A 19,469-nucleotide genomic window follows, 5' to 3' on the forward strand; every position below is an offset into this window, starting at 1 on the left:
AACTATGCATAATATTCAACTGCAGTTTTTTATCCCACATTTTAAGGGTAAGGTAACAAGGTTTATTGCAAATTGCATAAGTTGTATTATTCACAGTAAAAAGCTAACGAAACGAGAAGGGCTCATGCACTGTATTGAGAAAGATGATGTACCACTTGAGACGCTGCACATCGACCATCTAGGCCCTATGGATGCAACATCAAAGCAGTATAAGTTCATCCTGGCGGTCGTCGATTCGTTTTCCAAATTTGTCTGTCTGTTCCCTACGAAGTCAACAGGCCAAGAAGAAGTCATCAAAAAGTTGAAGGAGTGGGCGAGCATCTTTGGTTTTCCGAGGCGTATAAGCGACAGGGGCGCCGCCTTCACGTCTATTCTGTTTAAAGAGTTTGTAAACGCAAACATGGTTGAGCACGTCTGGACAACAACAGGTGTAGCGAGAGGCAACGGTCAAGTCGAGAGGGTGAACCGTTCCGTTTTGTCCATCATTGCGAAGCTGTCAGATGAGGAACCTGCAAGATGGTTCAAGTATGTGCCCCGTGTGCAGAGGGCAATTAACGCGCACATACACATGTCTACAAAACCGTCGCCATTTGAACTATTATTTGAAACCAAGATGCATAACAAAGCTGATGATCGATTGCTGGAGCTCTTAAACCAAGAGTTAATCGAAGTGTTTAACAAGGAGCGAGAAGAGTTGCGTGCAGAGGCTAAGCGCAACATACAGCAGGCACAGCAGGACTACAAGCGAAACTACGACAAGAGGCGCTGTAGCGAGAAAGGCTACAAGTTGGGCGATCTCGTCGCTATCAAGCGGACACAATTTGTGGCGGGCCGGAAATTAGCAAGCGAATTTCTGGGCCCTTACGAAATTGTAAAGGTTAAGCGAAATGGCCGCTACGATGTGAAGAAAGCAGACGCAAACGTCGAAGGACCAGGTATCACAGCAACTAGCTGCGATAACATTAAGCTGTGGAAGTATTTCGTCGAAAACGAGGAGCTGTTGTCATCCGGGTCAGATGACGAAGATCAGGAGGGCCGAATGTAAGGTGGCAACACATAAGAGTATTGCCAGCCTGCCTTTTCCGCACAGAGAGAGACAGTAGAGCAGTGGAGTCGTGAGAGAGAGGACGAGCTGAGAACGTCGTGAAGAGAAGTTGTTTCGTCCGTAGCAGTGTGTCAACGTTGTAGTTTGTAATTCATATTCCTTTAAATCAGTTGTATTTGACTTATCCCACATTGGTTTATAATACTATATAATATTCCTTTTATAATAAACATCTTACATATATGTAAGGATGAGTTTATAATAATGTTTAATCAAATATCAAATTAGAGTTATAATAATGAATCGAATGAATTGAACAACTGCTAATAGAGAGGGTTACAAAAATCAACTTAAAAATGTTAGACGACTTTATAGTAAGCTACAGCCGACGTCTTGCTTCTGCCGAGTTTTTCACCGAGTGTGTCCCTATGGTGCCACCGGGTCGTTACCATCGCGATAACCCAGGGTTGCCAGCTGTCTTGTGTATAGCCACCTTACATTCGGCCCTCCTGATCTTCTTCATCCGTCCCGGTTGATAACAGGTCATCGTTTTCCGCTACGAATTTCCACAACTTGATATTTTCGCAGCTCGTTGCCGTAGCTCTCGGTCCTTCGACAACCGTTGCTGCCTTTTTTACATAGTAGCGCCCACTGCGTTTTACTTTTGTAATGACATACGGACCCAGAAAACCACTAGCGAGTTTCCGGCCTGCAACAAATTGTGTTCTCTTTATGGCGACAAGATCACTTAGCCTGTAAACATGCTCAGGCCGACGTTTTTTATCATAATGTGCTTTGTAGTGTTTCTGCGCCTGCATGATATTGCGCTTTGCCTCTGCGCGCAACTGTTGACGTTCTTCATTAAACCGCTGCACGAGTTCTTGATTTAAAAGCTCCAGTAAACGGTCATCGGCTTTTTTATGTATTTTCGTCCCAAACATCAATTCAAATGGAGATGATTGAGTTGCAGCGTGCATATTTGAATTGATGGCCCTCTAGACGCCTGGCACGTATTTGAACCACTTCGTTGGTTCATCGGTAGACAGCTTTGCGATTATGGATAGAATGGAGCGATTCACCCTTTCAATCTGCCCATTGCCTCTGGCCACTCCTGTAGTCGACCATACATGCTCCACCATATTGGCACCAACGAAATCCACAAACGCATTCGACGTGAAGGCAACGCCTCTGTCACTCACAATTCGCCTCGGAAAACCAAAAACGTTTGACTACTCAAGCAGATTCTTGAGGACTTCATCATGGCCAGTTGACTTAACCGGAAACTTGCTGAATGCATCCACGATTGCCAGGATAAATTTATATTGTTTTGATCTTGCATCCATGGGACCCAGATGGTCGATGTGCACTGTATGTAGCGGAAATTCACCTTTTTCGATACAATGCAGAAAGCCCTCTTGCTTTCCCAACTTTTTGCTATGTATGATATAAGAGATACAATTAGATATAAACTTAGACACTTTACCTTCCAAGTGTGGTATGTATTACTGCTGCTGTATAGTGTGTATGGTTTTACGAGCCGCAAAGTGACCAGTTGAATGAGCGCTGTCGATCACTTCTCGCTCCATCATTTTTGGGACAACCAGAACCTCATTCCCATCGACTTATTTAAACAGTTTATCGGCCTTAACTTTGTATTTCTCGTATGGCCCATTTTGAAGTAATCGCATGATTGTTTTGATGTGTTCGTCTTCGTGCTGCGCCTTTCTCAGATACTGTGGATTCCCGTGGATACTGTGTAGACCCTTTCTGGATAGCGGCTGAGATGGTCCACGTGTCTCATTTTCTTTCCCGCGCGATGTTCTATGTCTGGGGCGAAGCCTTGTATATAAAGTATCCACTGCTCCACGTCTCTTGGCATCTCTTCTTTGGTTGTAGTGTGCTTGAACGCTGAACAGTCCGTTACCAACTTAAATCGGACTCCCAGTAAATAGTGACGAAATTTTTTGATTGCCAGGTAAGCTGCTTTAATCTCCAATGCATAGCTATGCTTCTTTGATTCAGGCAACGATGTTTTTTTGCTCGAAAAATGAACGGGATGGAGCCTTCCGTCAAACCACTGCATCAACATTGCTCCAAATCCCTTGCACGACGCGTCAGTGTGCAATTCAGTCGGCCCTTCTCTTGAGTATATGTGCAGCTCACCAGCTCACTCGTTAATACGTTCTTCAAACTTTGAATTGCCTCTATTTCTGCAACGCCAATATCGAACTCAACATTTTTTTCTCAGCAGGTTCGTGAGCGGTCGCGTTATATCAGCATAGTGCGGTATGAACTTTCTGAAGAACCCGGTCAAACCAAGAAACGACTGTACATCTTTAATATTTTTAGGAATTGCGAAACGACTGACAGCTGTTGTTTTATCCGGTCCAGGCCAAACCTTTCATTTTCGACCAAATGACCAAGAAAATGTATGCGTTGCTGGAGAAAATCACATTTCTTTCATTTTATTTTTAAATCGTATATGGCTGCTGTTTCCAATACTCTTTTCGTTTTGTGCATGCATTCTTCAACTGAGCCGTCATATATAACAATATCGTCCATATAAAGCTGCATAACGTCTTCATTCATCAGTTTTTGGAAAATATACGTCGTATACGTATATACGTATATACGTCGATAGGATGCTCATCTGTAGACATCTGTTCAGACTCATGACTATGAAACCAAAATCCCTTGGAGTCGATCGACAACCTGAATTTCTTTATGAAATCAAAATCCAACAATGAATTGTATTCCATCTTGCAATCGGCTACAATCAAAAATTTGTGTTCAGTGCGCAAACCGTCGACTTCAACATGTGCCTCAAAATATCCCACTGGTTTTGTGTTTGCATTGCCCAAGCCGCGCAGCAATGACGTGATATTAAACACTTTAATTTTGCCCAGCTTTTTAAGCATACATTCATTCACAATAGATACGTCGGCTCCTGTATCTATAAGGCATTCCACGCCGTTTATGTTTATAGTTTTCAGACGCCTAGCCTCGGAAACTACATGCACCTTTTTGGCGTTCTTTGGACAATCACGTGATATATGCCCATTTTCGTTACAGCTAAAACATTTTGTTTTAAAAATGCAGTCTTTTCTTTTGTGTTCTGCTGATCCGCAATTAAAACAAAATCCCTTCTTATTTACACTGTCCACCTCTTTCTTTGTATTTGCAGCTGTATATCTTGCAATAGGTACTCATGAAACGACTCTGATTTTTTCTTTTTACGCTCGGACAACAATTGATGAATATCGGCACTATTGCGGCTGCACTCAAACTCCTCAACTCATATGCTTCGGCGTTACGTTCAAAAATCTCGAACCATTTTCGCACTGGGACTGAACAGCCGTCAAAATCATTCACAATTTTCTCAAAATTGTTGGCCGAAATTTTCACCTGCTTTTCTCTTTGATCGTCAACTTCAATTTTTAATGCCATTAATTGAATTAGCAGTTGCAATTGCATGCTGACACCACTGTTATTGTCTACTGGTAGCGTACTCACTACTTCTTCGCGCGGCATCTCAGCTACGCTCTCTTTCACACTTTCTTGCTCCTCTACTCTTATTACTTCTAGTTTTTCTGTTATTTTTACTTCTTGCTCTTCTCTTCTATCTACTTCTTGCTCTTCTCCTCTTACTACTTCTTGCTCTTCTCCGCTATCTACTTCTTGCTCTTCTGCTCTAGCTACTTCTTTTTTGCGCGGTGTCCGCTTCGTTTTTGGCATATTTACAAGAACACACACACCCAAACACAACGAACAACAATGGCGACTATTCGGCGAATAACAGTAAATTCGATCTGTATACTGGAGTTTCGCAACGCACTCTTTCTGGCCTTGAGACAACGTTTGGCGTCTTTAATGTAATTTCACAACTGTTTGCAACGTAACAACTTTCAACTGTACAACTTTTAATGTTCGAAATTACAAATAAATAGCCTTTGAATACAACACTTTGCCACTTTGTCACTCCACTTCCAGCTTTATATTTAACTCGCGTATTTTGCCATGATTAGGTTCGACTGGTTGAGCCCCCAAATGTAAGGATGAGTTTATAATAATGTTTAATCAAATATCAAATTATCAAATTATCGGAAAAAATCAACTTAAAAATGTTAGACGACTTTATAGTAAGCTACAGCCGACGTCTTGCTTCTGCCGAGTTTTTCACCGAGTGTGTCCCTATGCTGTCACCGGGTCGTTACCATCGCGATAACCCAGGGTTGCCAGCTGTCTTGTGTATAGCCAAAGTATTAAGTATTTCCGTTTTAAATTTAAAATTTAAAATTTTAAAATCGCACCATATTCACCGCACAGAAGTTAATGCAAAATGCAACTAAATGAAACTAATTTCTTAGACAGCTAGTCGACCTATTTTTTGCGTGCCCTTTTATGACCAGGCCGTTATTTTTCAGTTTTTTAGATCAGGTAATTTCTAGGAGGTCGCATAAAAATTAGAATGAGTCCCGCTTAAAACCCTTACCTGAACCTTTTACAGGTAATCCACAAAAGATTGTGCAGGATAGCTATATTAAAAAATATATGAATTTATTATCATAACACTTATGTCTTCATACATATAGCATTCATTTTCGTGTGAATGATAAGGTAAAATATTCTCTTTGTGTATACTATTGCATCAGTAGAGTAAGAAATCACTGCTACAGTTTGTTGGGCGAAAATTTGTATCGTTAATAACTTTTCTTTAATAACTTTTCTTGAAATTGATCGACTTGCATGAAATTTAACACAAAATTAGATATTTAGATGAAAACTACGTGTGCACGGTTTACTTCACGTAGCTTTTGAAATGTGGACACGATTGACGAAATGCTGTAGCGGAGGGACGAAATCCTAAAAATAAACATTAACTCGTGTTGCCTGTATATTAGGAGAGTCCACATAGCAAGTTGGTTCACGTTGCTTTGAAAGTGTTGACCAGACAACTGCAAAGAGTACTATATTTTCATTCATACTCGAGTATTTACCCTTACTCGGTATGATTATTTCATTTGGGTATAGTAACAAGCAATGTTTGGTTTTAAACGAACCCTCACCAACCAGTCAGTTCGACTCAAAACTGCAAAAACTCAGGATGAGCGGTTGCGGCCGAAACTTTTTGCCTGCGTGCAAGCAATGATCGACCGTCGTATTTATAATCATACCTGCATGACCAAAATATTCGCCTCAGTACTAATTCGCGAATCATGGCAACCGAGTAATGATCTCGGTGCATGTATTTGCATTTGAATCCAACCAAACTATTAGCGAAAAGAAATACTTTCCTTTTTATTTAAATATGATAGTTATGATATTTGATATGATATTTGAGTTCCTTTTTTATGAAATAAAATCGTGCTACATATCATAATATGAAAATCAATAAATATGTTTTGTATTAATTCGAGATCTAGGTGTTCATACGGACAGACGGACAAATAGGGCTAGATCGACTCGTCTCGTCATGCTGATCAAGAATATATATACTTTGTGGGGTCTGCCACGCCTCCTTCTACCTGTTACATTTTCAGCTCCCTCAAACCTAATATACTCTTGTACATTTTATGTACAGAGTATGTTTGGTTATGCAGTCGCCACAGCCAAAAGGCAACAATTCATCATAGATACATTTGTTTAATTCGATTATAAAATCACTCAATTTGTAATCTTGCTCTGTGCAGCAAGTTGAGCCATTTAACGTAAACTTAACTCATTGTTTGCTTTGTCGCTCAAATTCTTATTTTTCCTTACGCATTTTTCTTAATTTGCTATAATTTTGCCTAAGGTTCTGCACTGCTGCAGCGGCCGAATCTTTCTTTTACTTGTTAATCAACTGTCAAATCGCATCGTTCGTTGCTCGCTTGTGTCGGTACGGCAAACCCTAGTTTCCGTCTACTAGACCAATTTTTACATTTCAAATGCACTTCGGCAATTGTTTAATAAATTGAATTGCATTTCGGCAATTAACATTTACATAAGTTTGTTTTTCGTCTCTTAATAACGAACTTGTACTATTTGAATCGCAACCAAGCACTTATAAATAAATAGAATTTTTAATTCGAACAATTTCGCACCGTTGAATATTAATTCTTGCCTATTGTTAGTTATAAAAAAGCCTATAACTACACAGAGTATAAAAATAAGAAAAAACCCGTACCAGAAGACGTTATCGCGCTTTTGCAAACGCCGGAATTTTTAAACAGATAAATTTGATCAACAGAGCGACGAAGAGATTAAGGAGGAAGATGAGGAAGAGAATCAGGAATGGAATGATGAAGGAGAAGGCGATGAACATGGACTTGATGTTATGTGTTCCGATGAAGAATATATATATTTTGATCAAAATTAAGTTTACTTTCCTTGTAAGTACTATATCAAAAGTACTTCACCCCTATTTTTTAAGTGTCTTTAATTTCAGATATGTGTTCCTATCAAGTCGGCTTATAGCGGCTATATGCAAAATCTATTCCTATTCCTGAATAATATATTTAAGGACCTTGAAATGGGCCTATAAATTAATACACAAGCCATGAGCTTTAAGAACATTTTTTTTTTGCTGCAAATCGTCGATATTGCATAATGGATATATTAACAAGTAAAAAAGCTAAAGTCGGGTGTCCCGACTTTGAAATACTCTGTACATATGTTTACAATAATTATAGAAAATAAAAAAAAATTAAGAAAAAAAAAAAAAAAATTTGATCGATTTTACCTCTCTCGGTATTCGAACTCACGTAAAGGGTGTATAATTGCACATTTACATAGCAATTGCGTCTGTGTGAGTGTATGTATGCCTATGCGCATCAATTCGTGTCTGTGTAAGCATTTTCGCAGTCAACCAAACAGCAACATCAACAACAGCCGCGGGCAGCGCTTGAGCAGCGCTGCAGCAGCGCTGCATCAGCAAATATATTTATGGCTATAACTTCTTGTTAAATCGGTCTATCATAATGAAATTTGGCATACGGACACATAATAACTAACTGGGGGTATTTCCAAAATTTTAGTTCGAAATTCCAAGAATTACGGGAGTTACGATTTGTGGGGTAGAGGGGGGAGGGAGGGGAATTCCAAAATATACATTTTCTGCGTATTCACATAAGGCATCTGGGACTAAAATTTGGTGTTCCTAGGTCTTATAGTCTCCGAGATATAGGCGATTATACGAATGGAAAATCGGGAAAACCCCCATAGGGGGGAAGTGGGGGGGAAAATCAAAAAAATAAAACAAACTCGTATAGAATACACACATAAGGCATCTTTGTGCAAAATTTGGTGTCTCTATCTCTTATAGTCTCTGAGATCCAGGTGTTCATACGGACGGACAGACGGACAGACGGACAGACAGACAGACAGGGCTAGATCGACTCGTCTCGTCATGCTGATCAAGAATATATATACTTTGTGGGGTCTGCCACGCCTCCTTCTGCCTGTTACATTTTTCAGCTCCCGCAAACCTAATATACTCTTGTACATTTCATGTACAGAGTATAAAAATTGTTCAAAACGAAGAACAAGCTTCTTCTTGGGATGCCAAAATATAAGTTTAAGCCAAATTTGGGTTAAATATCTCTAAAATATACATATAATTTTACGTGTTTTTCACGCCTCCTTCTGGGTATGTACATTTACCATTTGGGTAAATACAAGGTGTGTTCCAAAGTAAACAGGACTTTAAAAAAAAACAAGTAAAAAAGCTAAAGTCGGGTGTCCCGACTTTAAAATACTCTGTACATATGTTTAGAATAATTATAGAAATTAAAAAAAAAAATTTTATCGATTTTACCTCTTTTGTTATTCGGACTCACGTAAAGGGGGTATAATTGCACATATACAAAGCAATTGCGTCTATGTGAGTGTATGTATGTTTATGCGCGTCTATTCGTGTCTGTGTAAACATGTTAGCAGTCAACCAAACAGCAACATCAACAACAGCCGCGAGCAGCGCTTGGGCAGCGCTGTAGCAGCAAATATATTTATGGCTATAACTTCTTGTTAAATCAGTCTATCATGATGAAGCTTGGCGTACGGACACATAATTACTAACTGGGCGTATTTACAAAATTTTAGTTCGAAATTCCAAGAATTAAGGGAGTTAGAGAAATCGCGATTTGCGTGGGAGAGGGGGGAGGGAGGGAAATTCCAAAATACACATTTTCTGCGTATTCTCATAAGGCACCTGAGATTAAAATTTGGTGTCCGTAGGTTTTATAGTCTCTTAGATATAGGCATTATATGAATGGAAAATCGGGAACACCCCCATAGGGGAGAAAAAAAAACATAACGCATCTTTGTGCAAAATTTGGTGTCTCTACCTCTTATAGTCTCTGAGATCCAGGTGTTCATATGGACAGACAGATAGACAGACAGACAGGGCTAGATCGACTCGTCTCGTCATGCTGATCAAGAATATATACTTTGTGGGGTCTGCCACGCCTCCTTCTGCCTGTTACATTTTCAGCTCCCGCAAACCTAATATACTCTTGTACATTTTATGTACAGAGTATAAAAACTGAACAAATGGTTTTTTCGGCAAAACCAATTTATTTTATTCAAAATAGTCTCCTTCTGCTACAGTAGGCCGGTGCAAGCCTTGTGAATGGGCTCTACGTCTGCATAACGCTTTCCTTTCATGGGCAAATGCATTTTTCCGAAAAGGTAGAGGTCGAGTGGTTAATGGTTAATATGTGATTTTTGGTCAAATAATCGGTCTCAAGCGTCGATCGATTTCGAGCAATTTTTGGTCGTCAGTTAATATGTGCGGAACAAACCGTGCACACACCTTTCGTAAGCCCAAATGTTCGGTCAATATGCGATAAATCGATGTTTTGGAGATGTTCAATTCCATTTCCATCAATTTCAATGATGATTTCGGCTGATTTTTGATGAATTCACGCACAGTTTCGATGTAATTTTCGATGATAACGAATTTTGATTGGCCCACATGTTGATCGTCATTTATGTCCTCACGACCACTTTGAAAACGTTCAATCCACTCGTGCACTCTGCTACGGGATAGGCAATCATCGCCATAAACTTGTTCCATCAATTGAAATGTTTCGGTAAAAGTTTTACCAATTTTAAAACAAAATTTAATGTTGGCTCTTTGTTCGAAGCTCATTTGCGCACCGATAACACAAATATACTGACACTTAAAACGCAATAACTTCACTTCCAATCGATGAAATGACATGAAATTCTCACTGGACAATCGATAAAGATATCAGATTCTAACGCACCAGTCGACATATAGATAGCGCTACCAGAGGCCTCTAGATTCAAAAAGTCCTGTTTACTTTGGAAAACACCTTGCAAATAATCAAAATAGTACAAATACAACATACACGAACTTTACTACTCATACAAATACATATATACATATATATAAAAACGTCCAATAGTTAATTACCTGGGTATTGCGCATATTGCAACAAAGAGATTCCAACTGTGGTAAGTAAAAACACTAAATTGGAGATTTATTTGCAATGGAATTACACTCCACGCGATTCCTGAAAAAATAATAAAATGTAGAGCTGAACATATCTTATGTACATATTTTACAGACAGTATTTGTGCTTATAATTATACGTATATTTATTTACTATTTGATATTTCTCTTCCGACACTCTCTAAAGTTTCTAAAGAGTTCATTTCCCAAATAGCAAAATACTTTGGTACTATTCGAGGGCATACAGTACAATAAATACTATGTATGATTATATGTGCATACATATGTATATAGTACGATAGATAAATAAAAGAGAATTATTTGTTTGAATTATTAGTGTCCAAAAATTAAGAAAAACGTGTTGACTATTAGGTTCTTGGTTTTCTGATTCAAATATTAAATCACTTTTGAAGCCCTAATTCCCTTTTTATCGGAACTATAAAAATTTCTATCCTTAAAAAGCGGATTTAAAATAACCTCAGCAAATGAAGTGGATAAACGCTTATTTACTCACCCTGTACCCAAAGGGTAAAACGGTATACTAGTTTTCTGCGAATGCTGTGCCGCAGCTGTTGTTGTTGCTGCTTTGGTTCCACTTTGGGCAGCATACATACACGCATATAAACACGAAGAGACACGATTCTAACGAAAATGTATTGTTTGGTCATCCGGCCAAAAACAGCCAAAACCGGCAGCACATCATAGTTAATAAGTAACGTAAATAACTCAATACAAAGTGCTCTTTTTCTTGTCACTTGCTTTGCATAGCAAGCTGAGCACTTAACGTTTCCTTTTGTTGCTTGCCATAAATTTCCATAGGCTGCTGCGCAGCCGCCACATATGTACTAGTTATTGTCGCTAACTCTGCAAGTTAAGTTCGTTTTCGTTATCGCATCTGGTACGGAGAAGCTTAGCTTTCCGTCTACCAGCATAAACCTTGTAAATCTCGGCGATCGCTACCTATGCAAAATAAACATTTGTGAACCTCTTTTAAATTGAACAATTTCGTTTTCGCTTATTTTGCAATTATTTCGCCAACATAATTTCGCATATTTGGAATCATAAAAAAGCTTATGATTATATATTTGGTGACCCCGACGTGATTAATAATTCCACAAAACCTTGCTTAATCGCGTTAAAAAACAAAAGTGGACTTAATTGAGTTCATGTACACAAAAAAGATTCGAGTACATACATAAGTGCAAAAGTATAAGTTCAAAGTGCCTACTGTACCGCCAATAAGCAGCCGTGTGAAGCGACGTTTATGAGGGCAACGAAACATCAGCAGATAAAACAGTTATTCGCGCGCGTCATTTATCTCTGCTATTTTCGGTTCTCGTTCTCTCTCGCGTTCATAATGTCTGAAAGCGACGGTCAAATGCGCGCTTACCAAGCTGTCGCATCAGCTGCTGCTGACGTAGCTGATGCAGCGACGCCTGCGCCAACAGCTTCGACGTCAACAGCTGTGGGCAATGCAGTGCAGGCTACAAACAATAATGTTGAGTTTTATAAGCGCAAGGCGCAATCATTATATGCGTGGGCGCTTTCTATTCAAAATAAAATAAATGATTGTGAAATTGACAATATTTCAGAAAGTGAGCTGCGAAAACGTGTGGAAATGCTGCAAAGTATTCAGGCCTCTTTTAATTTGGTGCATGACAAATTAGAGGAGCTGGACTTTGATGAGATTGGCAGCAGTTTGCGCTGCAACTTCGCTGAGCTGGTGGTCTGCTTGGAGGGCCGGTTTAACAATAAGCGTCTTTTTTTCCAGGCACACATCCGAGATTTAGGGCATTAAAAAGGCTGAAACTACAAGCAAGCTGCGAGAGTTGTCCGACAAAGTCAACGCAAATATGCGTGCACTTTTGAGCTTGGACAATATGCAAGATGGCAGCATCGTCGTTCAGACAATCTTGGGCAAGGTGGATACTGCGACACAGGCAAAGTGGGAGGAAGCCGCCCCATTAAACGTCATACCGTCATGGGAGCAATTTGCGACGTTCTTGGATAGCAGGTGTCAAAAATTGGAAAACATCGAGCATGCAATGGCATCATATTCGTCGAATTATCAGGTGGGAAAGAATAAAAACACTAACACCAAACGCTCCTTTGTCGCCACTAACCCATCCGCAAATGGTTATCCGTTTTGTGACAATAATGCACACGAAATATACAGTTGCCCACTTTTTGGTAATTTGTCGCCTGTACTTCGTTTAAAGGAAGCAAAACGCCTCTCTCTGTGTATAAATTGTCTTAGAAAAGGACACAGAATGAGAACTTGCAATTCTGGATCTCAGCTCAGATGTTGTGCTCTTGTCTGGTCTTGGTGACGTCAGTTTCAAGTCTGATGGTTGCACTGTGCACTTATGCGTGCAATCATTGGTCACTGACTATTCCGCAAATATTACTGCTTTGGTCGCTCCTTCCATTACTGAAAACCAACCAAATTTCACGGTTGACATATCTCATTGGAATATACCAAGCAATGTCCGCTTAGCTGATCCGGCGTTCTTCAAGCCACAGCAAATTTATATGCTTACCGATAATTTATTCTACGAGTTGTTGTGCGTAGGTCAGATTAAACTGGCTGATGGCCTGCCACTTCTGCAAAAGACTCGTTTTGGCTGGATAGTTACTGGAGGTGGCTCGCAGCGTCAGAAATCTGCTTTGGTTGCATCCAAGTCTCCGTCTACACAGGATTTTAATACACGAATCGAGCAGATGGTTCGTTCTTTTTGGGAACTCGAAAGTGGTGTCGATCCGGCTGTAAAACTTACAAAAGAAGAGTTCGACTGCGAGGAGCATTTCAAGGCTAATTACAGGCGCTTGCGTACTGGCGAGTATTTCGTCCGACTGCCTGTAAAGCTCAGCACAGATCTGCTTGGCGATTCCTATACGCAAGCCTATCGACGGTTTATAAACTTAGAGCGAAAGTTAAAACGCAATCCACTTCTCAAAATACAGTACTCTGCATTTATTAAGGAGTATTTAGAGTTGGGTCATATGTCGCTTGTATCGCCAGTTTCGCTAAACTTGTGCAAGTATTTCCTTCCGCACCATTGCGTTCTGAAGGAGGACAGCACAACGACAAAGTTGAGAGTCGTGTGTGTCGGTTCCGCATCCACATCCTCATTCTTTAAACGACATCCTAATGGCTGGTCCTTCCATTCAGTCAAAGCTCGCAAACACGCTTGTTCGATTTCGCACGTTTCCTATCGCTTTAACAGGAGACATCTGCAAGATGTACCGCTGCGTGCGAGTATCAAATCCGGATAGCTATTTTCACTGCATTCTATGGCGTGACTCGCCTCAAAAGCCTATTCAAGTTTTCGGTCTTGATACCGTCACTTACGGTACAAAGCCTGCCTCGTTTCTCTCCGTTCGCACTATGCATCAGCTGGCTGAAGATGAGCATGAGCTATTTCCTATTGGCTCCGATATTTTGCGTCGCGATTTTTATGTTGATGATTTAATCACTGGTGGTGCTTCTACAAACGAAGTCATAGAAATTATGAGACAAACCACAGGGCTACTTGCCAAGGCTAATTTCAAGCTAAGGAAGTGGTGCTCCAGCAATCGTGATGTGCTCAAACAAGTTCCGGAAGAGGACAAAGAAACTCTAGTTAAGTTTGATGATGGCAGCGACATCACAAAAACTCTAGGACTGTTGTGGGATCCTGCAACGGACTTATTCATCTTCACGTTTCTGCCAACATTGACATCTGGCCGAATTTGCAAGCGCACTGTTTTGTCGACTATTGCCAGATTTTATGATCCGCTTGGCCTTATTGGACCAGTAATCGCAAAGGCTAAAATATTCCTGCAGGCGCTTTGGAGAGAAAAGCTTGATTGGGATGAATGCCTTTCAGCATCATTGACAACATTTTGGCATAATCTTATTGCAGATTTTGAGCGCACAAAGCAGCTGAAATTTCCAAGGCTTTCACTTTCTGCTGGTGTTTCCATTGAAGTGCATGGTTTTAGTTATGCCAGCATAGATGCCTATGGAGCTTGCGTCTACATCATTTCGACCACGCAAGGCCAATCTCGTGCGGAGCTGCTGTGTTCCAGATCTCGTGTGGCGCCACTCAAATCGTTGACCGTGCCCCGACTAGAGTTGTGCGGAGCCGTTTTGCTGGCACAACTCATAAACGAAATATCTCGCATAGAGTTATTCGACTGCAAGTTTTATTGTTGGTCTGATTCTGCAGTAGCGCTATCTTGGATTCGCAGCGAGCCATCCAGGTTTCAAATTTTCGTTTCCAATCGCATCGCAACTATTCAAGAGTTGACCTCTGGCATGGAATGGCGATATATTCCAACCGATTTGAATCCTGCGGATATACTTTCACGTGAAGCATTGCCCAGCGAATTAGTCCAGTCCAACTTGTGGCTACGTGGTCCCGCATTTCTGACGAAAGATAAATCTTCTTGGCCAGAGTCTTGCAATTCCGTCTCATCGTTTCCTGAGCAGCGCTCTAAAGTGCTTGTAAGCACCACACTGTACGAAGACATTGCACAGCAATGCAAATATGTTAACACATTTGGAAAGCTGCAGCGCGTGTTTGCATATGTATACAAGTTCCTGCACCGTGTACGAATTCCTGGGCTATCGGTGGACTGAATCCGTCATGGAACACTGCTGTTTATGCGCTCAATTCAAATGTCTACGCTTCGGGACGAATACAAGGCCTTGCAGGCCGGATACACGTTGAAATCGTCTGGCTCCTGTCTTTCCTTATCTCTGTTTCTCGACAGCTCTGGATTGATGCGCGTTGGTGGCCATCTAAGTAACTCTGCGCTCGACTTTGGAGCCCACCATCCAATTATACTTCCAAGGCGTCATCCAGTCACGCGTTCAGTCATTATGCACTACCATGTCCGTAACCTGCATTCTGGACCTCGTGCATTGCTGGCATCAATTCGGTTGCAGTATTGGCCAATTGGCGGTCGGAAAACAGTGTGCAGCGTAGTCAGCAAATGCACCATTTGTTTTCGAGCCAAGCCTCGTCTTGTGGAGCATGTTATGGCTGACCTGCCAAAGGATCGAGTTGATGCTTCACATACCTTTATGGTCACTGGTGTGGATTTTTGTGGGCCGTTTTTCTACAAAAGCGAGGTCCGCAATAAGGCACCAATAAAATGCTATATTTGCATTTTCATTTGCTTCGCCACCAAAGCTGTGCATTTGGAGTTGGTGAAGGATTTAACCACCGGAGCATTCTTAAATGCACTTAAACGCTTTATTTTGACGCGCTGTCGACCTACGAGGATCTGGTCTGACAACGCTACAAATTTCGTTGGCGCACGGAACGAGATGGCTGAGCTAAAGCGTCTTTTTGAATCCAGCGAGCACCTGCAGGCTGTGCAAGAATTTTGCCTTGCTGACTGTATTGATTGGCGTTTCATTCCGCCGCGCTCGCCTCACTTTGGTGGTCTATGGGAAGCGGCTGTAAAGACTGCCAAGCATCATTTCTACAGATCCGTCGGACTATCGCTGCTCGAATTTGATGAACTGCGCACGCTTGTATGCCATATCGGGGCAATTATTAATTCTCGCCCATTGTTATCCCTTTCAGAACATCCAGCAGATCTCGATGTCTTGACTCCAGCTCATTTTCTTGGTGCTGCTCCGCTGTCAACGTACGTTGAGCCTGATCTGACGAAGCTCAATTTCAATCGGCTGGATCGATGGCAGCGCGTGACGTACTACCAGCAGATATTTTGGGCTCGCTGGTGTGAAGAATACTTGACGCTTCTTCAACAGCGCTCAAAATGGCGAGTGTCGCAGCCTGGACTCTCCATTGATGATGTCGTTCTGGTCAAGGACGAGAATTTGCCGCCCCTCAAATGGCCATTAGCAAGGGTTGTCAGCCTCATCAGCGGCGCAGATGGCGTGTCGAGAGTTGCAGAATTGAGGACTGCCACTGGAACCATTCGACGAGCCGTTCGCAAATTATGCCCGCTGCTGAAACAAGATGTTGTTGAAGACCCTGGTTCTTAAACAGGGGAGTATGTTTGGTCATTCGGCCAAAAACAGCCAAAACCGGCAGCACATCATAGTTAATAAGTAACGTAAATAACTCAATCAAAGTGCTCGTTTTCATGTCACTTGCTTTGCATAGCAAGCTGAGCACTTAACGTTTCCTTTTGTTGCTTGCATAATTTGATCACGCATAAATACACATTGTTAAAACGTAGTGCGGCCTATTATTTAAATCAAACCAAATTAATTTTAATCGGGTCAAAGTAGGTACAAACCAGTGCCTTCTCTAAACAGGGAAGTTTCGGAGCCAAAGTCGACTTCGCAGGTACTGTGCTAAAGCTTGAAAGTGAAATTTAACCACCGAATTCGTAATTTCGGCCTTCAACTTTCAACCTTTGGCACATACGTAAACATAATTTAATACGGTAGATAGTTGAGCATAATTAGCACAAATAGAAATCGCATGTCGTACTAATATTAAATAAAAGTGAACCGCTATTGTCCCGTGCGTTGTCGGTCGTCGCTGTCCAGCTAAGATCAGGTACCATGACCATGCAACCCAGCTCCTCAATAGCTGCGTTGTTTGGTAATGGCATCTGATCATGGCTAGGGGTGAAGGCTGGATGAAGGTGTCATACGACCCGTGCCGAAAATCAGCATGGCTGGGCCCTCTCAAATAGCCCAGTCGTTTACGGAGCATCCGGGGTACAGGGCGACCCTCCGGATTATTTAGCCTAGCCCGGGTACGCGGATTTTTGCCCGGGTGGTCCATCCCCTTCTCCGCCACTCGTGGGACATAGCTTGTGTTGCGACGCGAATGAGTATATTACATCTCATCAACGCGCCGCAAACAGACATTCAATAAAATAGCTTGGCAACACATATCATACATAAAAACCTGTACACCCATATTGTTTAAGCATAGATAATATTGGCACCATAGTCTGCACGCGCACACGAATTACAGGTGCATTGATACTGGCCAGCCAACATAGGCAATAATAAGCAAGAATAAGATTAATAAGCAAGAATAATTATTCTGCTACATCAGCATAAGACCAACAATCAGGTCATAGTTTATGAACCCAATTGGGCTGACACCAGCATACGCAACCTCATAATATATGCTTGGGCATCATTATTGCGATACCGCCAACACATAGAAATAGTAAATGTAAGTAGTCATAAGCTAGTTTTAAGCATGGCTATATAAGCCATGAATTGTAAGAATAAAATCAGTATGCAAATTATCAACGAACGGCCTGTTACTTTGGGTCAGGAACCGCTGATCTTTATCACGCCGACTACCACGTTGACTACATGCTCCCAAGGGTTGCCATCCGGTATTCTTGGTAACTATAAACGTCCTGCGTCGTTTCACTCAAGCGCAACCAGGACGACCGGTGTTACTCGCACCTACTTGACCACGAGGGTCCCTTGAAGCAGCAGGGCCACAAGTGCCTTTAATTAAACGGACCACGAGTGTCCACCCATACATCAAGCCGGACCACTAGGATCCCGTCTTGATCAACAGAAGGACAATAAGCGTCCTTTAGCTTAACTCGTGAGGACCACAATCTTCCCGCCGATTCGCACTACTGCACGTGTGCGAATAAACAGCTTGGATAGATTTACAACGAAAACAAAAAACATAACATCGACACAGAATAAGAAGGAGACCGGCCCTCCCTGTAGGTTAGAAGGAACCGAAAGTTCCGTTAAATCTGGAGCACAGGCAAAGCCTAGCTCCTCTGACAACAAGACCAAGCCAATTAGGCAGGCCCAGTCTGTGGCCACCTTCCTCCACTGGCCACCCAAAGGCTCTTCCCAGCACCACGGCAGTCAGAAAGCCTGTGGCAGCTGACGGACCGGCGAAGATGAGACCTGAGAGGATACCGGTGGAGAACAGGTTGGCCAAACCACGACCAGATCCGATAGAGATCGATTATAGCGAGCGACGTATGGCGGCACGTATACTTCGACGTCATGCCCCTGAGCCAGCGGAAGCAGGGCAGGCATCGGATGAAACTTTACCGAAGTTCCGTGAAGACATAGAATGGGCAAGGCGGGTGCTGCCCAACTTCGCACTCAACTACGAAGCTAACCAACCGCCCAAACGACAGCATTCGGTGGAGGAGGACCCTAACGCAGAAGACTCATGGGAAGACATGGTCAAAATCATTTGCGGAGGTGGCCAAAGGAGGCAAAGTCATTGGGGTCATAGACCGCAATAATGAGGATGCCAGGATCCCAAAACACCAGTGGCGATGGGTACAGGCAGTTCTCACCACGTTCACACTCGAGGTACTGCTGGAGGTACTCTGCAACCCAAACTTGGATACGCATCAGCATCGATGCTACGAACAAAGGGACAATGCATGTCGTTACGCTGCTAAACAACGACTGCCTTGAACAACTAAATAAGGATGATGTTGACTGTCTCATCGATAGGATATTAACATGGGAGGAACTGGATAGCTTAGTCTCCAAATTTACAAAATCCTGCGCTGATGAACTCAATAAAGCCTGCCCAAAGACCATTTTCAGGGACGGTCGTAAACCACCCTGGTGGTCTTCTGAGCTTGATAAACTTAGAATTATTAGCAGACAGCAATTCAATAAAGCTCGTTATGATAACACAGAGACCAGTTGGTCCAAATAAAAGAGTCAACTCGCCATGTACAAAGCCGCTATTAGGAGAGCCAAGCGCGCTTCATAGTCCAAATTCTGTAGCGGCAGCGAATCTACATCCGATGCCGCCAGACTGCGCAAGGTATTAGCGAAAACGCCATCTTCGTCGTCACTAGGGATGACGGTAGATGACGATCGATGGAATCTTGCAAGGAGTCGCTAGACCTACTAACGGGCACGCATTTTTCAGGGTGCACCGAGTGTCCCAGTACTTCACACCCTACCCCCTCTGCGTACAGTTCCAAAGTGTTAATAATATCGTCACCGAGGATTGCATAACCTGGGCCGTC

At 42.0% G+C, this 19,469-nt stretch overlaps 1 protein-coding gene across 7 annotated transcripts in view; it reads right to left on the reverse strand.

Annotated features, from left to right (window-relative positions):
* The window catches only part of LOC115628070 (synaptic vesicle glycoprotein 2C-like), a 124,728-nt gene that overhangs the window by 46,315 nt on the left and 58,944 nt on the right, over positions 1 to 19,469 (reverse strand). For all 7 annotated transcript variants that reach the window (XR_003995738.1, XM_030524040.1, XM_030524042.1 and 4 more), the window contains one exon: positions 10,464 to 10,563. Coding sequence is in view for 6 of the 7 variants with exons in the window: in XM_030524040.1 (XP_030379900.1) it covers positions 10,464 to 10,563 (100 nt within the window). In the remaining variant the exon portion in view is untranslated. The remainder of the gene's footprint in view (positions 1 to 10,463; positions 10,564 to 19,469) is intronic.

This window comes from Scaptodrosophila lebanonensis, unplaced genomic scaffold (genome assembly GCF_003285725.1).
Source record: "Scaptodrosophila lebanonensis strain 11010-0011.00,11010-0021.00 unplaced genomic scaffold, SlebRS2 tig00000101-arrow-pilon, whole genome shotgun sequence".
NCBI lineage: Eukaryota > Metazoa > Arthropoda > Insecta > Diptera > Drosophilidae > Scaptodrosophila > Scaptodrosophila lebanonensis.